Source organism: Delphinus delphis, chromosome 2 (assembly GCF_949987515.2).
Source record: "Delphinus delphis chromosome 2, mDelDel1.2, whole genome shotgun sequence".
In the NCBI taxonomy this organism is placed as follows: Eukaryota; Metazoa; Chordata; class Mammalia; order Artiodactyla; family Delphinidae; genus Delphinus; species Delphinus delphis.
Window position 1 is genome coordinate 99795245 of NC_082684.1, and position 19123 is coordinate 99814367.

At 38.4% G+C, this 19123-nt stretch overlaps 1 protein-coding gene and 1 pseudogene across 4 annotated transcripts in view; one reads left to right on the plus strand and one right to left on the minus strand.

The window, feature by feature from the left end:
- TJP1 (tight junction protein 1) overlaps positions 1-19123 on the plus strand; it is a 116496-nt gene that overhangs the window by 41445 nt on the left and 55928 nt on the right. For all 4 annotated transcript variants that reach the window (XM_060005291.1, XM_060005292.1, XM_060005293.1 and 1 more), the window contains exons 3-4: positions 9582-9706; positions 10391-10493. In XM_060005291.1, the coding sequence (XP_059861274.1) occupies positions 9582-9706; positions 10391-10493 (228 nt within the window). The remainder of the gene's footprint in view (positions 1-9581; positions 9707-10390; positions 10494-19123) is intronic.
- LOC132420654 (large ribosomal subunit protein uL23 pseudogene) lies at positions 8414-8984 on the minus strand (annotated as a pseudogene).

Consider the following 19123-nt stretch of genomic DNA (forward strand, 5'->3'; position numbering starts at 1 on the left):
GATTTCTGTACATTAATTTTGTATCCTGCAACTTTACCAAATTCATTGATTAGCTCTAATAGTTTTCTGGTGGCATCTTTAGGATTCTCTATGTATAGTATCATGTCATCTGCAAACAGTGACAGTTTTACTTCTTCTTTTCCAATTTGTATTGCTTTTCTTTCTTTTTCTTCTCTGATTGCCATGGGTAAGACTTCCAAAACTGTTGAATAATAGTGGCGAGAGTGGACATCCTTGTCTTGTTCCTGATCTAGAGGAAATGATTTCAGTTTTTCACCATTGAGAATGATGTTTGCTGTGAGTTTGTCGTATATGGCCTTTATTATGTTGAGGTAGGTTCCCTCTATACCCACTTTTTGGAGTGTTTTTATCATAAATGGGTGTTGAATTTTGTCAGAAGCTTTCTCTGCATCTATTGAGATGATCATATGGTTTTTATTCTTCAGTTTGTTCATATGGTGTATCACATTGATTGATTTGCATATATTGAAGAATCCTTGCATCCCTGGGATAAATCCACCTTGATCATGGTATATGATCCTGTTTGCTAGTATTTTGTTGAGAAGTTTTGCGTCTATATTCATCAGTGATATTTGTCTATAATTTTCTTTTTTTGTGGTATCTTTGTCTGGTTTTGGTATAAGGGTGGTGGTGGCCTCATAGAATGAGTTTGGGAGTGTTCCTTCCTCTGCAATATTTTGGAAGAGTTTGAGAAGAATGGGTGTTAGCTCTTCTCTAAATGTTTGATAGAATTCATCTGTGAAGACGTCTGGTCCTGGACTTTTGTTTGTTGGAAGATTTTTAATCACGGTTTCAATTTCATTACTTGTGATTGGTCTGTTCATATTTTCTATTTCGTCCTGGTTCAGTCTTGGAAGGTTATACCTTTCTAAGAATTTGTCTGTTTCTTCCAGGTTGTCCATTTTATTGGCATAGAGTTGCTTGTAGTACTCTCTTGGGATGCTTTGTATTTCTGCAGAATCTGTTGTAACTTTTCCTTTTTCATTTCTAATTTTATTGATTTGAGTCCTCTCCCTCTTTTTCTTGATGAGTCTGGCTAAAGGTTTATCAATTTTGTTTATCTTCTCAAAGAACCAGCTTTTAGTTTTATTGATCTTTGCTCTTGTTTTCTTTGTTTCTATTTCATTTATTTCTGATCTGATCTTTATGATTTCTTTCCTTCTGGTAACTTTTGGTTTTGTTTGTTTTTCTTTCTCTAGTTCCTTTAAGTGTAGGGTTAGGTTGTTTATTTGAGATGTTTCTTGTTTCTTGAGGTAGGCTTGTATAGCTATAAACTTCCCTCTTAGAACTGCTTTTGCTGCATCCCATAGGTTGTGGATTGTCGTGTTTTCATTGTCATTTGTCTCGAGGTATTTTTTGATTTTCTCTTTGATTTCTTCAGTGATCTCTTTGTTATTTAATAACGTATTGTTTAGCCTCCATGTGTTTGTGTTTTTTATGTTTTTTTTCCCTTGTAATTCTTTTCTAATCTCATAGTGTTGTGGTCAGAAAAGATGCTTGATATGATTTCAGTTTTCTTAAATTTACTGAGACTTGATTTTTGATCCAAGATGTGATCTATCCTGGAGAATGTTCCGTGCGCACTTGAGAAGAAAGTGTAATCTGCTGTTTTTGGATGGAATATCCTATAAATATCAATTAAATCTATTTGGTCTACTGTGTCATTTAAAGCTTCTGTTTCCTTATTTATTTTCATTTTGGATGATCTGTCCATTGGTGTGAGGTCTTAAAGTCCCCCACTATTATTGTGTTACTGTCGATTTCCTCTTTTATAGCTGTTAGCAGTTGCCTTATGTATTGAGGTGCTCCTATGTTGGGTGCATATATATTTTTAATTGTTATATCTTCTTGGATTGATCCCTTGATCATTATGTAGTGTCTCTTCTTGTTTCTTGTAACATTCTTTATTTTAAAGTCTGTTTTATCTGATATGAGTATTGCTACTCCAGCTTTCTTTTTTTTTCACTTCAGTTATTGTATTGTTCATCTCTGTTCTTTAATTCTTCCAGGTATTTGTTCTTTAATTCTTCTAGGTCTTTGTCAGACATTTCTTGCATCTTCTCGATCTTTGCCACCAGTCTTTTTCTGAGGTTCTGGATCATCTTCACTGTCATTATTCTGAATTCTTTTTCTGGAAGGTTGCCTATCTCCACTTCATTTAGTTGTTTTTATGGTGTTTTATCTTGTTCCTTCATCTGGTACAAAGTCCTCTGCCTTTTCATTTTGTCTATCTTTCTGTGATTGTCTAAAATTCTTATTTATATTCTTTCATGTCCTGTGTATTTTTGTAATGCCTTTTCACTTGTTTTATAATAGTAACAGTTTTGATCCTTTATTTTTCTTTTTTTGAGTACTCTTTTTGGCATGCTTTCATTTTCCGTAGGGATATTCTGCTACTCATTGTGTTCTATAGTAATTTTCTAAGGGATTTGATCATAATCCCTTTTTTGCTCAATTTTATGGGAAATTACCTTTCTTGAGCTTCTAGAAATTGGCTTAGTTTTCTTGTATGTGTGCATGCACTAAAGAAACATAACTGCTGCTTTCTGACATTTCCTAGGCTCATGCCTTTTGTACCCTTTCATCTTTTGCTGTTCTGTCCCTCTCTAGTCTGAATCCACTGGCAGGTCTGTGTTGAGAATTCCTAGGGGTTACACTGCTGTAGCCCATTCACGCCCTACTGCAGGCTCCTTGCTCTCACTGACAACTGGAGAGGCAAAATCCCTCCCAGTTTCAGCTGTTGTTCTAAAATTGCCTTGCCGTTCTTCCCAGTAAATACCTGTTAGTTATTTGGGAGGTTCTTCAGGTCTAAGGTGTGTCAGATGCCTTGTGGCTTTCTTTCCAAGTAGGTTTTGGGAACACACAAGTCTCATAGGTGTTGCTCATCCCTATCTGCTTCCTCAGGAGGGTACATTGGTTGCCTGTGGGTTTTTTTTTTTTTTTGCTGTATATACGGTTTTTGGTTTGCTGTATAGTTGCCCTGCTTGTTTTTATTTGGAAATTCAAGAAATTCCAAATCCACGGTACTACTCTGGCTGCTAATGAGGTTTTAGTGCTCAAATTAGTGTGAGTTTTAAAACACAACTCTATAAAGGGAAATTGAGTTAAAATTAAATTGAATAATTAGCTAGATACTTGTTTTAGTGCCCTAACATTGATGAGCCACTTTGTGTTAGGCCCTTGCAGGGTTGTACTCAGGTGGGATATGTAGAAGAATATGTAAACCCCTCCCAAACGAACCTCTGATACCCAGGCTATTTACAGTGCTGTGTGTTAAGTAGCAGAAGTGTGTCTATGTGGCCGGAGAGCCTACAGGATGGGCCACTGGTGCCTGTGAAAAGCTAGGTTGGTTTTATGAAGGAGGTGTCGTTGAACCTGGATGTTGAAGGGTGTGATGTTAAAGGAGTCCTAGGCAGAGAAGAAATGTGAAAGCTTGGAACTTGATGATGCATGGCATGGTTAAGCAGGGGTCAGTAGTTAAGTGTGTTTAGGGTAAAGACTGGGGTGCTGGGAAGCAAGTTGGCGTTGCATTTCAGGATATTGCATGTTAAGGAACTTGGACCTCTGGGCAATGGAATGACAGAATTGGGTTTGTTTTAGAATAATAATCCTTTGAACACGATGGAGGGTAAATTGTAGTGCAGTGGAGGTAAGAAATCTGTTGAAAAGGCCAAAAATAGGACCGTGTGGAGATCTAAGCCTAAAAAGGTTTTGGAGAGAAACCTTCCCTAAGAGGGAAGGGAAAGTGTGAGATAGTCGAACCTTTTATAGTTTTTGATGATCACCCTGGTCTTAAATTCACAAAGCTTTTAAGGCTAGGGTTCTCAGCCCTGGCTGCCCATTAGAATCACTTAGGAGATTTTTTTTTTTTTAAACGCCTGCCATCTGCCCTCCTCCAGTTTTATTTAATGGTTGTGGGGTGGGGGGTTTGGAAATCATCAAGCAGTTTTGAGACTGATCCCAAATGATTTTCATCTGTAGACAGGGTTGGGAATCACAGACTTCCTGGGTAGTCATTAAATGAACTGCAGCCAGTGCTGATCCAGCAGGATGACATGCCCCACAGAGTGCTGGCACTGCATGGAAGCAGTATGTTCTGCCTGGGTTTGATGCCTGGCTCATGCAGCCAAGACTGTACTTACTTGTTCACAAGCAAATCTTAGGAAGTATCTACTCACCTCCGCCTTCCTTATTGAAAGGTCCTTATGTTTTTGGCATTTCTTTAATATTTTTTTTTTTTTTTTTGCGGTACGCGGGCCTCTCACTGTTGTGGCCTCTCCCGCCGTGGAGCCCAGGCTCCGGACGCGCAGGCTCAGCGGCCATGGCTCACGGGCCCAGCCGCTCCACGGCACGTGGGATCCTCCCGGACCGGGGCACGAACCCGTGTCCCCTGCATCGGCAGGCAGACTCCCAACCACTGCGCCACCAGGGAAGCCCTCTTTAATATTTTTGTATTATGTTTTTAATTTTTAAATAAAAGAATTATCAAGCAAGATATAAATGCACAGTTTAAAAGTATACAGAATAAAAGATTAGTGCTAGCCTCCTCCAAGGATGGAAAAAGAGCCAGAGAATAACACACCCCTCCCCAAACTGCCTTGGAGGTAACCCTTGGGTGTTTTAGGTTTTTTCCAGTATTTGCAGTTACAATCTGCAGTGAATAACTATGTACATATGTATTTTCTTATTTTTGGAGCTGTATATGTAATCTTCAGTGTACATTGCTAGAAACTGGTTCACTCTGTTGAAAGATAAAGTGCTTTTGAGGACTTCCCTGGTGGCCCATTGGTTAAGTAGCCACCTTCCAACGCACGGGACATGGGTTGGGTTTGATCCCTAGTCGGGGAACTAAGATCCCACAGGCTGTGCCGCAACTGCTTGAGCCCCTGTGCCACAACTAGAGAGCCCGTGTGCCACAACAACAGAGCCCACGCTCTGGAGCCCGCGTGCCACAACTAAGACGCAGCCAAAAATACAAATAAGTAAATGCATACATACATACATACATAAATGCTTTTGTAATTTTGTTAGGATTGCCAAATTCCTCTCCTAAAGAATTGTAGCAGTTTGCATGCCCATTAGCAGTGGTGCCTATTTTTCTACAGCCGCCTCAACAAAATGTGTTGTTGTGTGGTTTTAATTTGCGTTTCTTATGAGTTTTAACATTTCATATCTTTTGTAAATTGCTTCGTTGGGTTTTTTGTTTGTTTTGGGTTTTTTTTTGTTTTGTTCTTTTTTCAGTGGTTTTTAATATCAATGTATGGGCTGAGGACCCCAAAAGACCTCTGAAGTCTTTTTATGCTTAGGACGAACTATTTTCATAACAGCACAGAAATGTTATTTGTCTTTTTCACTGTGTTGATAGTTGTAGTGAAGGTACAAAAGCAGTGGTATGAGGTAAAACTGGCCTCATAGCCCCAAACCATCCTAATAATAGTTCCTGGACTTACTCAGAGTTTATAAGAACAATCCCAGTTTTGCTGCAGAATAACTCAAAGCAGTAAAAATTACTAATTTTACCACATGTCAGCTTTTGAATAGACATTTAACAAATAATCTGTATATTGAAATGGGAAATATGCATAAGGTATTTCTGCTTTATACTGAAGTACTTGCATGATTGTTTGAATTGGAAGCTCAACCAGCTGTGTATTTGTGTGTGTAACACCACTTTCACTTGAAGGAATGGTTATCCAGACTGGAATATTTGACAAACATTTTTCTCAAGTGATGAGTACCTGTTGCTTCAAGGAAAACAACTCTGATAATAGTTGTTGCCAATGAAGAAAATTGAATTTTAAAACAGAAATTAAAATTTGGAAAACATTTATCTGCCACCATGAGATGAGCTCAGTACGTTTCACTACTTAAAGTATGATTTTTAAAAAATATTGTATAGAATGAAAAAAAAAAAAGAAAAAAAAATATTGTATAGTGAAATGTGTCATCATTTGAAAGATTTACCTAAATATTTTCCAAATGACCAAGAAATGTATTATAAAATCACATTGGATAAAATAATCCATTCAAAGTGCAAAATAGGCCCGTGGATGGGTATTCATGTAACAGAGTAAGTACAAAAAGTCCACTGATACGGTTTTAGGTTGCACATTGTAGCCACCCATTAAGAAACTATCACCTACCGGTATAAAATCAAACAGGAGTATCCATAATCATCTAAAAGGTTTACTAAAATCACTCTTCTCCTTTTCAACTATGTGTGTGGGTAAGGTTCTTCATGTACTTTAACATAAAATGAAATATTAAAACAGATTGAAAGTATTTTCTTGAATTTTTCTTTCCCTTGGTCGTGAATGTTGGATTTTGTCAAAGGCCTTTCCAGGGTCTATGGATATAGTCTCTGAATTTTTTTCTCTACGTTTATTAATAGGGTCTCCGATATAGTGGCTTTCCTAATACAACAGTCTTGGAAATAAATCACCTTGTCATGGAATATTTGTATGGTGTTGGCCTTTATAAATGATGTTAGGCTTTAGTATTTGGAGGGGGGCTCTGTCTTTTTAAAATTAATTAATTTGTTTTTTTAAATTTTTGGCTGTGATGGGTCTTTGTTGCTGCTTGTGGGCTTTCTCTAGTTGCAGTAAGCAGGGGCTACTCTTGTTGCGGTGCTTGGGCTTCTCATTGTGGTGGCTTCTCTTGTTGCGGAGCATGGGCTCTAGGCGTGCGGTCTTCAGTAGTTATGGTGTGTGGGCTCTAGAGCACAGGCTCAGTAGTTGTGGTGCACGGGCTTAGTTGCTCCGTGGCATGTGAGATCTTCCCAGACCAGGGCTCGAACCCGTGTCCCCTGCATTGGCAGGTGGGTTCTTAACCACTGTGCCACCAGGGAAGCCCTGTCTTTATCATGGATAGTCATGATCAGATTTAGATATCAATATTATAATTGCTTCTTGAAAAGAGTTAGAAGCTTTCCTTCATTTTAGGATGCTCTGGAACAATTTATGGAGCATTGAGGCTATCTGGATATTGATGTTTTGGTAGAATTCCCTGTGAAATCATCTGTGCCTGGTGTTTTTTGTGGGATAATTCCCTCATAACTATCTCTGTTTCCTCTTCAGCGATGGGGTTGCTTAAGTCTTTATTTCTAATAGAGTCAATTTCAATAATCTGTATTTCCCTATAAAATTATCTGTTTTATCTAAGTTTTCAAATTTATTTGAACTTGTTCTGTAGTCTCTTAAGTTTTCTAATTGTGTGCTAATAGTTTTCTTTCTAATCATTTCTTTATTTTTGAAATTTTAGGCCTACTTCTAGCTATTTTGAGATTTGCATATTCTCTGGTTTTGAGCTATATTAAGGCTATGGTTTTGTGTAGTGATCTGTTTTGTATTATTTTGGAGACACAGATTCAGGCAGTTGCCATTATCTTCTGCCACCCAGATGTTTTCCTGTTTATTTGTTTTTTCACATTAACCTTTTCTGGGGGGTATTAGCTTTATTGCAGTATAATTCACATACCATACAATTCACCATTTAAATGTACAATTTAGTGATTTTTAGTATATTCACAGATCTGTAAGACCATCACCAGAGTCACTTTTTAAGCATTCCGTCACCCTAAAAAAAATAATGTTAGTCATAAACCATCCCTCCCCAATGTCTCCATCCCTTTCCACACCCTGGCCGTCGACAATCACCAGTCTATTTTCTGTTTCATACAGATTGGTCTTTTCTGAACGTTTCATCTAAGAGGAATGGTATGATATGTGTGGTCTTTTATGGTTGGCTTCTTTTAGATAGCATCATGTTTTCTGTGTTCCCCATTTTGTAGCATGTATCAGTACTTCACTCCTTTCTATTGCAGATAATTCATTTAATGGATATACCATATTTTATTTATCCATTCATCAGTGGATAGACATTTGGGTTGTTTGCAGTTTTTGGCTATTAATAAATGCTGCTGTGTGTGGGTATAAATCTCTGCACACGTTTTCATTTCTTTTTGGTATATACCTAGGCGTGGAATTGCTGGTGTTTATTCTTTTTTAATAAGAGTTTTTCTCTTTTCTTCTTCTTTGGCTATTTCAGTAGACTTTGGGGTAGAAGGGGAGGTCATGATGTATCCCCTGTCCATGGTGAGCGTGGTCTTTGTGGATGGGACAGTAGTGGAAGGAAGTTGTTACCTTTGTCCTCAGGTGGTTTGGATTGTAGAGCATAGTGTAGTACAACGTTATATGAAAACATAGCCTCTGATTTTTTGATTCTGGAGCCCTAGGAGAATATTGGCTGTTTCTTTCAGACTACTCTGAATACTTCATTTCCTTTCTAGGGAATGGTGTGGATTTCTTTGAGATTAGGTAATTTTTATTTTTATTTATTTTTATTTAATTATTTTTTTAGAGTGAAAACTTCTATATTTAGAATTAGCCAGCTGGACTCAGTTTAGGTGATCCCAATTTTGTTGGCAACATCCAAAGCATCATAGTCAGGAGCCAGTCGAACATATGCCTTCTTCTCTCCATCAGGCCTGATCAGGGTGTTGACCTTAGCCACGTCAGTGTCATAGAGCTTCTTCACGGCCTGTTTAATTTGATGCTTGTTGGCCTTGACATCCACAGTGAACACCAGTGTGGTGTTGTCTTCTATTTTCTTCATGGCTGACTCGGTGGTGAGGGGGAACTTGATGATGGCATAGTGGTCAAGCTTGTTTCTCCTAGGGGCGTTCTTCCGAGGATATGTGGGCTGCCTCCTGAGCCGCAGTGTTTTGGGCCGTCGGAAGGTGGGTGACGTCCAGATCTTCTTTTTTGTGGCTGTGTACACCTTTCAGCACTGCTTTCTTGGCCTTCAAAGCCTTTGCTTTGGCTTCGGCTTTGGGAGGGGCAGGGGCTTCCTTCTTCACCTTTGGCGCCATCTTCGTGAAAAAAGCGAGATTAGGTAATTTTTAAATAACTTGGTTGTATTTTGATTGTTTCTGTGCTGGGCTGTCCTTAGTCACCATGGTAAAGATTCTCAGCTCATTTAGAAGTATATAATTAATTACGATTTTGTTTAATTAACAATATAAGTAATTAAAAAATGCTTGATATGATTAATGTATACTTTCTATTGTATGCAGTGTGTATAAGACATTATAGTGTATTACTTCAGTAGAGATTTTTAGGGTAAGTGAAGGAAGTTGATTTTCACAGCTGTTGATATTCTATTATATAAAATGGCACCCGGTTTATATGCTCATTAAATCTGTCATTCTGCAAATCAGTTGCCAGTGTTTGTGATGATCACGGCTGGGGGGCTGGGGGGCACTGCCAATTCCCTCAGGAACCCTTCTGATAAGCAAAAATGAATTCAGGATTTCAGTGTTCAGAATTTTTAAATGTGTTTTAGTTCTTAAAGAACATTCATGTAATTGACAGTTTTCGATATTCTGTTATGCCCAGCATTAAATTTATTAAAGCCTGCATTCCCATACCAGGATAGGTCATTCTGATGTGTTTCCATACAAGTGAGTGAGCATTTTGTAATAGGATTGTAATTTTTATATTTGAACTTTTTTAGATTGTAGAGTATGACATCATAACATTTTACTATAATTGTTACTTTAGGCTCCTGGATTTGGATTTGGAATTGCAATATCTGGTGGAAGAGATAATCCTCATTTCCAGAGTGGGGAAACCTCGATTGTGATTTCAGATGTGCTTAAAGGAGGACCCGCAGAAGGGCAGCTGCAGTAAGCATGTTTCCTACCCTCAGCCATTGGCATGCCATGCTAGTGATTTTTCTAAATTAATATACGTCTATGCTTATCTCTGTCATATATGGAAAGCTAGTATCACTAAACTTAAATAGAAGGTCACTGTAAAAAATTAAGATAGTGAAAAGAAAACTTGTTACTAAGTTTGGGGTAGAATCTAGCCTTCAGGAGCCTCTCACCCTGAGTCTTAGTGTTTTTGTTCAACAAGAAGATTAGCAAGATAAAAGAGAGGCAAAAGGTACATTAGCAAAAAAATGAGAGTATGAGTAGAGGACTGAAAGAAAATTGGAAGGAGAAAGACTTTATCTTTAAAGAAGGAATAACTTTTTCCAGCCTTATGACTTAGTATCATTGAATGCCTGTAACTGTACCACCAGAAGTCATTATGTGTATTGTGGTACCTGTTCAGTCCTTTTGGGAAACATTGTGTTAATAGTTAAAAAATTAATGACCTGTGGTTAGTTACAAGTGCTAAACATTTTTTGTGGGGGATTTGAAAATTAAATAGCTGGACATTATTTTATCATTGATCTGAAGACAGGTTAATTAGCCCATAATTAGAATATCTTTTTTAAAGATCCTATCTTAAAAATATCTTTATAAACTTATTTGTATGGTTTCGTCTAACTTGTTATTATTTTGGTCACTTTTTTTCCTTAGGGAAAATGACCGAGTCGCGATGGTTAATGGCGTTTCAATGGATAATGTTGAACATGCTTTTGCTGTTCAGCAACTAAGGAAAAGTGGAAAAAATGCAAAAATTGTAAGTGTTTTTTACCTTTAATTTTATAAAGATACCAACTTTACTGTTGGTATGTTTTTGGTGTTTGAATTCATTCTTCCCATTTAAGAAAATAAAATCTGGAACAGTAGTTCTAAAGTTAGTTGTTTACAAGTAAGAATGTTTCTTTCTTCTAATACCGGTGGTATGTTTTGTCACTGGTGTGTATTTTCTCAAAGCTCAGATACCAGGATTTTTTTTTGATTGAAAAAGAAAGGAAGGAGCTCCTGGTTGAATGGTTACCTCTTTATGGCTTAATGCTTCCTCTTTAAAAAAATACTTACATTAGACTGAATCTTGGCGTATAATCAGTTTAAAGTATTTTCTGTTATAGGTTTTGTTCAGTGGACAAATTTTATGTTGTCCCTTGAACACGTATATTGTTGCTACTTTGTTACTGTGATATAGTTTGAGGAAAGAGAGAGTGGTAAGGGTTTATTTTTTTGGTTGTTCTGTGTGTTTTGTTTTTTTTCTGTTTTTTGTTTTATAGAGTTGTTCAGGGTTCATATGTTTTTTAGTGTATTGCTAGACTCTTCTGTTTCATTTAAAACTAGGCACATGTAGCAGAGAATGGATTTAACATTAAAATCCTACGTAAAATTTTATCTACATAGGGACTTCCCTGGCGGTCCAGCGATTAGTACTCTGTGCTTCCACTGCAGGAATCACAGGTTTGATCCCTGGTTGGGGAACTAGGATCCCACATGCCATGAGGCCAAAAAAAAAAAAAAATATATATATATGTATATCTATCAATGCATAGAGGAGCACGTTAACCACTTTGCTGCCCCTGTTTCTGCCTTATCTAGACTCTGAAAGGCCTAATTAAGGTACTGCTTGAGGCGTTAGCTCAGGTGTATAGAGTAGGAGGAAGAGGCTGGCGGCTACATGGTTTGTCCTGCGTTGTCCACTGAGAACCTTTCTACTTTGCAGCAGACAGTCAGAGCCACAGTGGACCCAACAGAAAGGAGAGGGCTGGAGTGAGGAGGCCCGCATGGTGTTTTGACCTCTGGGAGCTATGGTGAGAGCCAGAAGGGCTATTTCCTGAGACTGTATACCCACAGTTGGAGGCCCTCTCACCTTGTGTAGGCTGCTGTGCCGTATGGCTCATCTCCGCACCAGTGTCCTTGCTGGTTAAGTGAGTTTTCTCATGTGGCAGTAGACCCAGAGTTTAGTTACTGCATTCCAGATGACAGGCATCTTCTACTGTGCATGTGTTTTCACAGCTTTTTGTTGTAACTGTATTTTTACATTTGGAACTCTAGTGTTGTTTTAAATTGCAGTTCGTGTACAGACTGGCTAGTTGATGGTACAATTTTTAAACAGTTTTTATATCATGAGATTGTAGCATTTACAGAAGCAAATTGCTAATTTTTATATTTGTTGGTTTTTATAAATTGAATAAGTGTTCTTCAGATGAGTCACTGCATATTCCAAGGTGAGCACCATAGGTAAATTGGATTTTTCTCCCTGTGTCTGAGGTTGTGAGCTTCACCCATAGCTCCAGCTTCATTCTTTGGAATATTGAACTGTTGTGTTTTTCCATGCAAAATGTTTAGTACACATGCCCCACATCAATAATACAACCAAGAAAGTTGTACTCCTACACTTCAGACTTTTCTAACCATAGAAATGATTTTGTAAGAAACAGTCCAAAACCTGTTATGTATTTGAAATAGCACATGTAAGAAGGATGAGTTTTCCTCTCACTGTGCTTCGCTACATCATTTGGAAAGGTGGAACTCAGGAAGGTTGGGCAAGTAGTTTGCTCTTCAGGGAGAAGCTGTAGGAGGGTTGGGTGGAAGCATGTTCAGTCAGCAGAGGGTAGCTGTTCATTCCTGCGTCTGAAGAGAGTGGGTTACGTCATCAACATACGCTAAGGTTTCATCATTGAGAATAAAACCGTAGTGTTTTAAAATGTGGCCTTTCATTGTAGGATGTCTTCCTTAACTCATCTCCTGCCATAACCAGAACCTCAGGTCACTATATATGTTTTTTTTCCCCCCAGTTCTGAGTAGCTAGCTCCTTCCCTCCCCGGCCCTGGGCTCTTATATTTTGATGGTTCTTAGTTTATATCTTCCCATAAACTAAGATCCCTTGGGCATTAGGCTCAATAAATTTCTTTTCCGTTGAATTAAAATGTTAGAACTCCTTTGATAATATAACTACCATAAATGTGCTTAATTTTGTTTAACAGTAGGTGAAGAGAAGATAGTAAAAGATTGTTTATAACATAGTGAACATTGTAGTTTTTACTAAAATTCTGAACATACTAAAAAAGCATTATGAAGCGAATGGGCGAAAACACCTTCCTAGAGATAAACTCTGAACACTTTAGTATTTACCCACATGGCTGCATAGCATTTCAGTGTGTGTGCACACTTCCTCAATGCATTCACTGATGGGCATTTCAATGTCCAGTTTCCACAAGTATTTTTTTAAAAATTAAGATTATTTTAAAATAATCTTATTAAAATTATTTTTAATAAGATTATTTTTTAAATAATCTTTATTATTTTAAAAATAATAAAGATCATCGTATTTCTATCTACTTGTTCAGTTACTTTTTAAGAATAACTTCTTAGGAGTAGCTTTTTAGAGTCAGATGGCATGAACGACTTTTGATACATGGATTGCCAATTTGCCCATTAGAAAACCAATAAGCTACTGAGAGAGTACAATTTTATCAACGCTTACATCTCTGCCAAACTGATGGACTAAACATAGTATTTCAAATTACAAGTGGGTTTGATCTTCACCTGGTATGTATACTTCCCGTTATGTTTCTTTGCCTGTTCCTATTCTTATGTTGATGACTGTCACACTAGTGTTGTGTGTATTAAGATGATTAGCCTTTTGTGGTATACACTGCATATATTGTTTTTCCATTTTCTTTGTGAGTGTGTGTACGTTGTTTACAGTGTTTTTTTGGTTTGCTTTTATATCATTTTATTTCATCATCATGGGAATGTTTTCATTTTTATCCTGTCATATCTGTCAGACTTTCACTTGATTGGCTCTGCCTTTGGTGTCATGCTTACAAAAGTCTTTACCTTACCAGAGTTATAAAAACATATATCTTATATTTTATTCTAGTACTTACATAATTTCATTGTTTTGTTTTATATTTGAATGTTTAATTCAGCTGACCTGTTTTGAAGTAGGCATTTTTTCCCAAAATTTTTGTTTCACAATTTTCAGTGTTAAAATCAAGTATGATTACCAAGCCTGAGTGGGTTTATAGTACTTAACTCATAATATAAATGGGGAATCATAGCAGGATTGGATATTTTTCAATGAGTTAAACACTTACTACGTGCAAATACTTCATTACAGGTACAGTTAAAATGACCTGGCCAGGACCTTCTCCTCAGGGAACTTGAATTTCAGTAGGCTTGATGGGTACACACAGTCACAGCCATCATGCAAATCATCTGAGATGGAGGGTGCGTCAGGTGCAGATTTCAGACAGGTGGTGCTCACTCTCTTAGGGGAGTGACGGGGAAAGCTTTGAGGACTCAACTGGTTATTTTGTTTATACCTTACTAGGGAGCGATTGAAGATCGAAGTGCTAAAACAAAGAATTGCTTCTAATACAACATGTTGGAGATGGAAATAGAGGTGAGAGTAAGACTCAGGGAGGCAGTGAGGGGTGCTTTACAGTAAATGTTGCCCGAGAAGGGCCTCAGCCATGAGGCACCAAGAGTAGCAAGGCAGGCAGCCTTTTCTTCATTCATAACAGGGCCTTGGCTGCCTGTCCTTTCCACATGCTGGCCTCTTGCTGCTTGTTGACCTTTAGCTTCGATGTGTCCTCAGGGAGGCCTTCTCTGATCACTCTTGGTGGTAAGAAGCTGCGGTATTAAGTGTGGAGCAGCCCTTTGAAGAAAGTGAGTCACAAAAGGAAGAGAAAAGATGATAGCTTGGAAATGAGTAGCGAGATGGGAATCGAAGATGAGTTTGCAGATTAGTAGGCAGAGGACAGACTGGAGGTAAATAGGGAGAGATTATAGTTGTTGGTACCTGGCTTGCGGGGGGGTGGTAATTGATGAGGAAAGGTCTTGGAGGTGGGGAGGGATGAGAATAAGCCCCTCTGAAAGGGTGTTGTTCATGCAGGAAGAGGATCGAATTGTCTGAGACCAGGAAGGAAGACCAAATAAATGAGACACTGAAAGCATGTGGGAGTGGGGAGGTGAAGTGGCACTGATCTCTATAAATCAGGCCTAGTGACTGGCATCTCAGAGAACGGTTTCGGGATACCTGTGTTAGCACATTCCATGGAATTTGAGGCAACAAGAGGTAGATGAAAGGATTGCTGAATAAATGAAAGAATTCTTTCAAGTAAAATGAATTTATAGAGGAGAACCTAACCAGCCGGTGTGGGGATGCAGCCATCTGAAGGGGAAGATAATACAGGACAGGGTTTGACCTGGCACAGGACCAACGGGTCAAGAGAACGTAACTTCCCCCCAGCTTTACTGAGATACAGTTGACATACGGCACTGTGTAAGTTTAAGGTGTGCAGCATGATGATTTGACTTCATGAAATTATGACATCCATCATCTCATACAGATACAAAGTTAAAGAAATAGAAAAAAACATTTTTTCCTTGTGATGAGAACACTTAGGATTTACTCTCTTAGCAACTTTAATTATATTTACCATGTTGTACATTATGTCCTCAGTACTTATTTATCTTATGAAGGGAAGTCTGCACTTTAAAAAAAATAATAATAATTTTATTTTTGACTGCATTGGGTCTTTGTTGCTGTGCGTGGTCTTTCTCTGGTTGCGGGGGCTACTCTTCATTGTGGTGCGCAGGCTTCTCATTGCGGTGGCATCACTCGTTGTGGAGCACAGGCTCTAGGCACGCCGGCTTCAGTAGTTGTGGCTTGCGGGCTCTAGAGCGCAGGCTCAGTAGTTGTGGCACACGGGCTTAGTTGTTGCGGCATGTGGGATCTTCCCGGACTAGGGATCGAACCTGTGTCCCCTGCCTTGGCAGGCGGATTCTCAACCACTGTGCCACCAGGGAAGCCTCAATTTGCACTTTTGATTGCCCTCATCCAATCCCCCCAGCCCCCGTCACCTCTGTAGCTACAAATCTGACCTCTTTTTCTATAAATTTGTTTGTTTTTGAAGTATAATTGACCTACAACACTGTTAGTTCCTGTTATACAACATGGTGATTCTATATTTCTCTACATTTCAAAATGGTCACCAGGATAAATCTAGTTACGATATGTCACCATACAAAGATACTAGGTAGTTACTGTGTTTCCTACACCGTACATTTCATACCCATGACTCATTTATTTTGCAACTGGAAGTTTGTTTGATCTGTCTCACCTGTTCCTTTCCCTCTGGCAGCCGCCTGTTCTCTGTATCTGTAACTCCATTTCTGTTTTGTTATGTTCGTTCATTTGTTGTTTAGATTTCACATATAAGTGAAATCATACAGTAGTTGTCTTTCTCTGTCTGACTTATTTCACTTAGTGTAATACCCTCCAGGTCCATCTGTGTTGTTGCAGATGGCAAGATGTTACTCTTTCTCATGGCTGAGTAGTATTCGTGTGTGTGTGTGTGTGTGTATCAAATCTTCTTTATCCGTTCATCTGTTGATGGGCACTTGCTTTGCTTCCATATCTTGGTTATCATAAATAATGCTGCAATGAACAGAGACATGCAAATGTCTTTTCCTTTTCCTTTCTTCCCTCCCCTCCTTTTTTTTTTTTTTTTTTTTGGCCTCGTGGCATGCAGGATCTTAGTTCCCCGACCAGGGATTGCACCCATGCCCCTTGCAGTGGAAGTGCAGAGTCCTAACCACTGGACCACCAGGGCATTCCCATAAATGTCTTTTCTAATTAGTGTTTTTATTTTCTCTGGGTGAATAGGAGTAGAATTTGCTGGATCATATGGTAGTTCTATTTTTAATTTTTTGAGGAGTTTCCATACTGTTTTGCGTAGTGGCTGGACTAATTTACATTCCCACCAACAGAGCATGAGTGTTCCCTTTTCTCCACATCCTTGTCAGTGCTTGTTATTTGTTTTCTTTTTCATAATTGCCATTCTGACAGGTGGGAGGTGATATCTCATTGTGGTTTTGATTTGCATTTCACTGATGATTAGTGATATTGAGCATCTTGTCATGTGCCCGTTGGCCATCTGTATGTCTTCTTTGGAAAAATGTCTATTCAGATCCTCTGCCCAGTTTTTAATTGAGTTGTTTGTTTATTTTTTGACGTTGAGTTGTGTAAGTTCTTTGTATATTTTGGATATTAATCCCTTGTGGGTCATATTGTTTGCAAATATCTTCTCCCATTGCGTCTGCGGCCTTTTTGTTTTGTTGATAGTTAACTTCACTGTGTAAAAGCTTTTTTAGTTGAATGTAGTCCTGTTTGTGCTTTTGTTTCCCTTGCCTGAGGAGGCATATCCAAAAAATATTTTTAAGACTGATGTCAAATAGTGTACTGCCTATGTTTTCTTCTAGGAGTTTTATGGTTTCAGGGCTTATATTTAAATCTTGTATCCATTTTGAATTTATTTTTGTGCATGATATGAGAGAGTAGTCCAGTATGATTCTTCTGTATGTAATTGTCCTGTTTTCCCAGCACAATTTATTGAAGAGGCTGTTTTTTCCCCATTGTACATTCTTGCCTCCTTTGTCATAGATTAATTGCCCATGTAAGTGTGGATTCATCTTCTGGGCCTTCTGTTCCGTTCCATTGATTTATGTGTCTGGTTTTGTGCTAGTACCATGCTGTTTTGATGACTGTAACCATATAGTATAGTTTGAAATCTGGGTGCATGATGCCTCCAGCTTTGTTCTTCATTCTCAAGATTGTTTTTGTTTGTTCGTTTTTTGCTATTTGGGGTCTTTTGTGTTTCCATATAAATTTTAGAATTACTTGTTCTAGTTCTGTGAAAAATGCCATTGGCATTTTGATAGGGATTGCATTGGATATTTAGACGGCTTTGGATAGTATGGTCATTTTAGCAATATTAAGTTTTCCAGTCCATGAACTTGGTATATCTTTACATCTGTTCCCGTTGTCTTCAGTTTCTTGCATTGGTGTCATTATATTTCCGAGTATAGGTGTTTTACCTCCTTAGTTAGATTTATTCCCAGGGATTTTAATTAATTAATTAATTTATTTATTTTTTGCGATATGTGGGCCTCTCACTGTTGTGGCCTCTCCTGTTGCGGAGCACAGGCTCCGGACGTGCAGGCTCAGCAGCCATGGCTCATGGGCCCATCCGCTCCGCGGCATGTGGGATCTTCCCGGACCGGAGCGCAAACCTGTGTGCCCTGCATCAGCAGGCGGGCTCTCAATCACTGCGCCACCAGGGAAGCCCCCAGGGATTTTATTTTTTGATGCGATTTGTAAATGGGATTGTTTTCTTAATTTCTCTTTCTGATAGTTCGTTGTTAGTGTATAGAAATACAACAGATTTCTTTGTATTAATTTTGTATCCTGCAACTTTGCCGAATTTATTGATGAGCTCTTAGCAGTTTATTCATGATGCCTTTAGGATTTTCTATAGAGTATCATGTCATCCTCAAACAGTAACAGTTGTACTTCTTCCTTTCCAATTTGGATTCCTTTTCTTTTTCTTGTCTGATTGCTGGGGCTAGGACTTCCAACACTAAGTTCAATAAAAGAGCGACAGTGGGCATCCTTGTCTTGTTCCTGATCTTAGAGAAAATGCTCTCAGCTTTATACCATTGAGCCCACCATGTTAGCTGTGGGCTTATATATGACCTTTTTTATGTTGAGGTATGTTCCCTCTATATGCACTTTGTTGAGTTTTTTTAATCATACGTAGATGTTGAATTTTATTAAAAGCTTTTTCAACATTTATTGAGACGATCATAAAATTTTTCTTCCTCAGTTTGTTAATGTGGTATATATCACATCGATTTGTGGATATTGAACCATCCTTACATCCATGGGGTAAATCCCACTTGATCATGGTGTATGATCCTTTAAATGTATTGTTGAATTCAGTTTGCTAATATTTTGTTGAGTAATTTTGCATCTATGTTTATCATTGATATTGGCCTGTAATTTTCTTTTCTCTTCTCTTTGTCTGGTTTTGCTCTCAGGGTGATGCTGGCCTCATAGAATGAGTTCAGAAGCACTCCTTCCTCTGCAATGTTTTGGAAGAGTTTCAGAAGGATACATGTTAACTCTTCTGTAAATGTTTGGTAGAATTCACTTGTGAAGCCATATGGTCTTGGACTTCTGTTTGTTGGGAGTTTTTAAATTATTGATTCAGTTTCATTACTGATAATTGGTCTGTTCATATTTTCTATTTCTTCCTGGTTCAGTCTTGGGAGGTTGTACATTTCTAGGAATTTGTCCATTTCTTCTAGGTTGTCCATTTTATTTGCGTATAATTGTTCACAGTAATCTCTTGTGATCTTTTGTATTTCGGTGCTGTCAGTTGTAACTTCTGCTTTTTCATTTCTGATATTATTGATTTGGGCCCACTCTCTCTAGTGCTGGCCCACTGGTGGGTAGAGCTGGGTGGCTGGTTGTGCGGCCAGGGGTCCTAGTGTAGGCTTGCTGGTGAGCAGGCTGGTTTCAGACATCACTGGCTGCAGGGTTCGGGG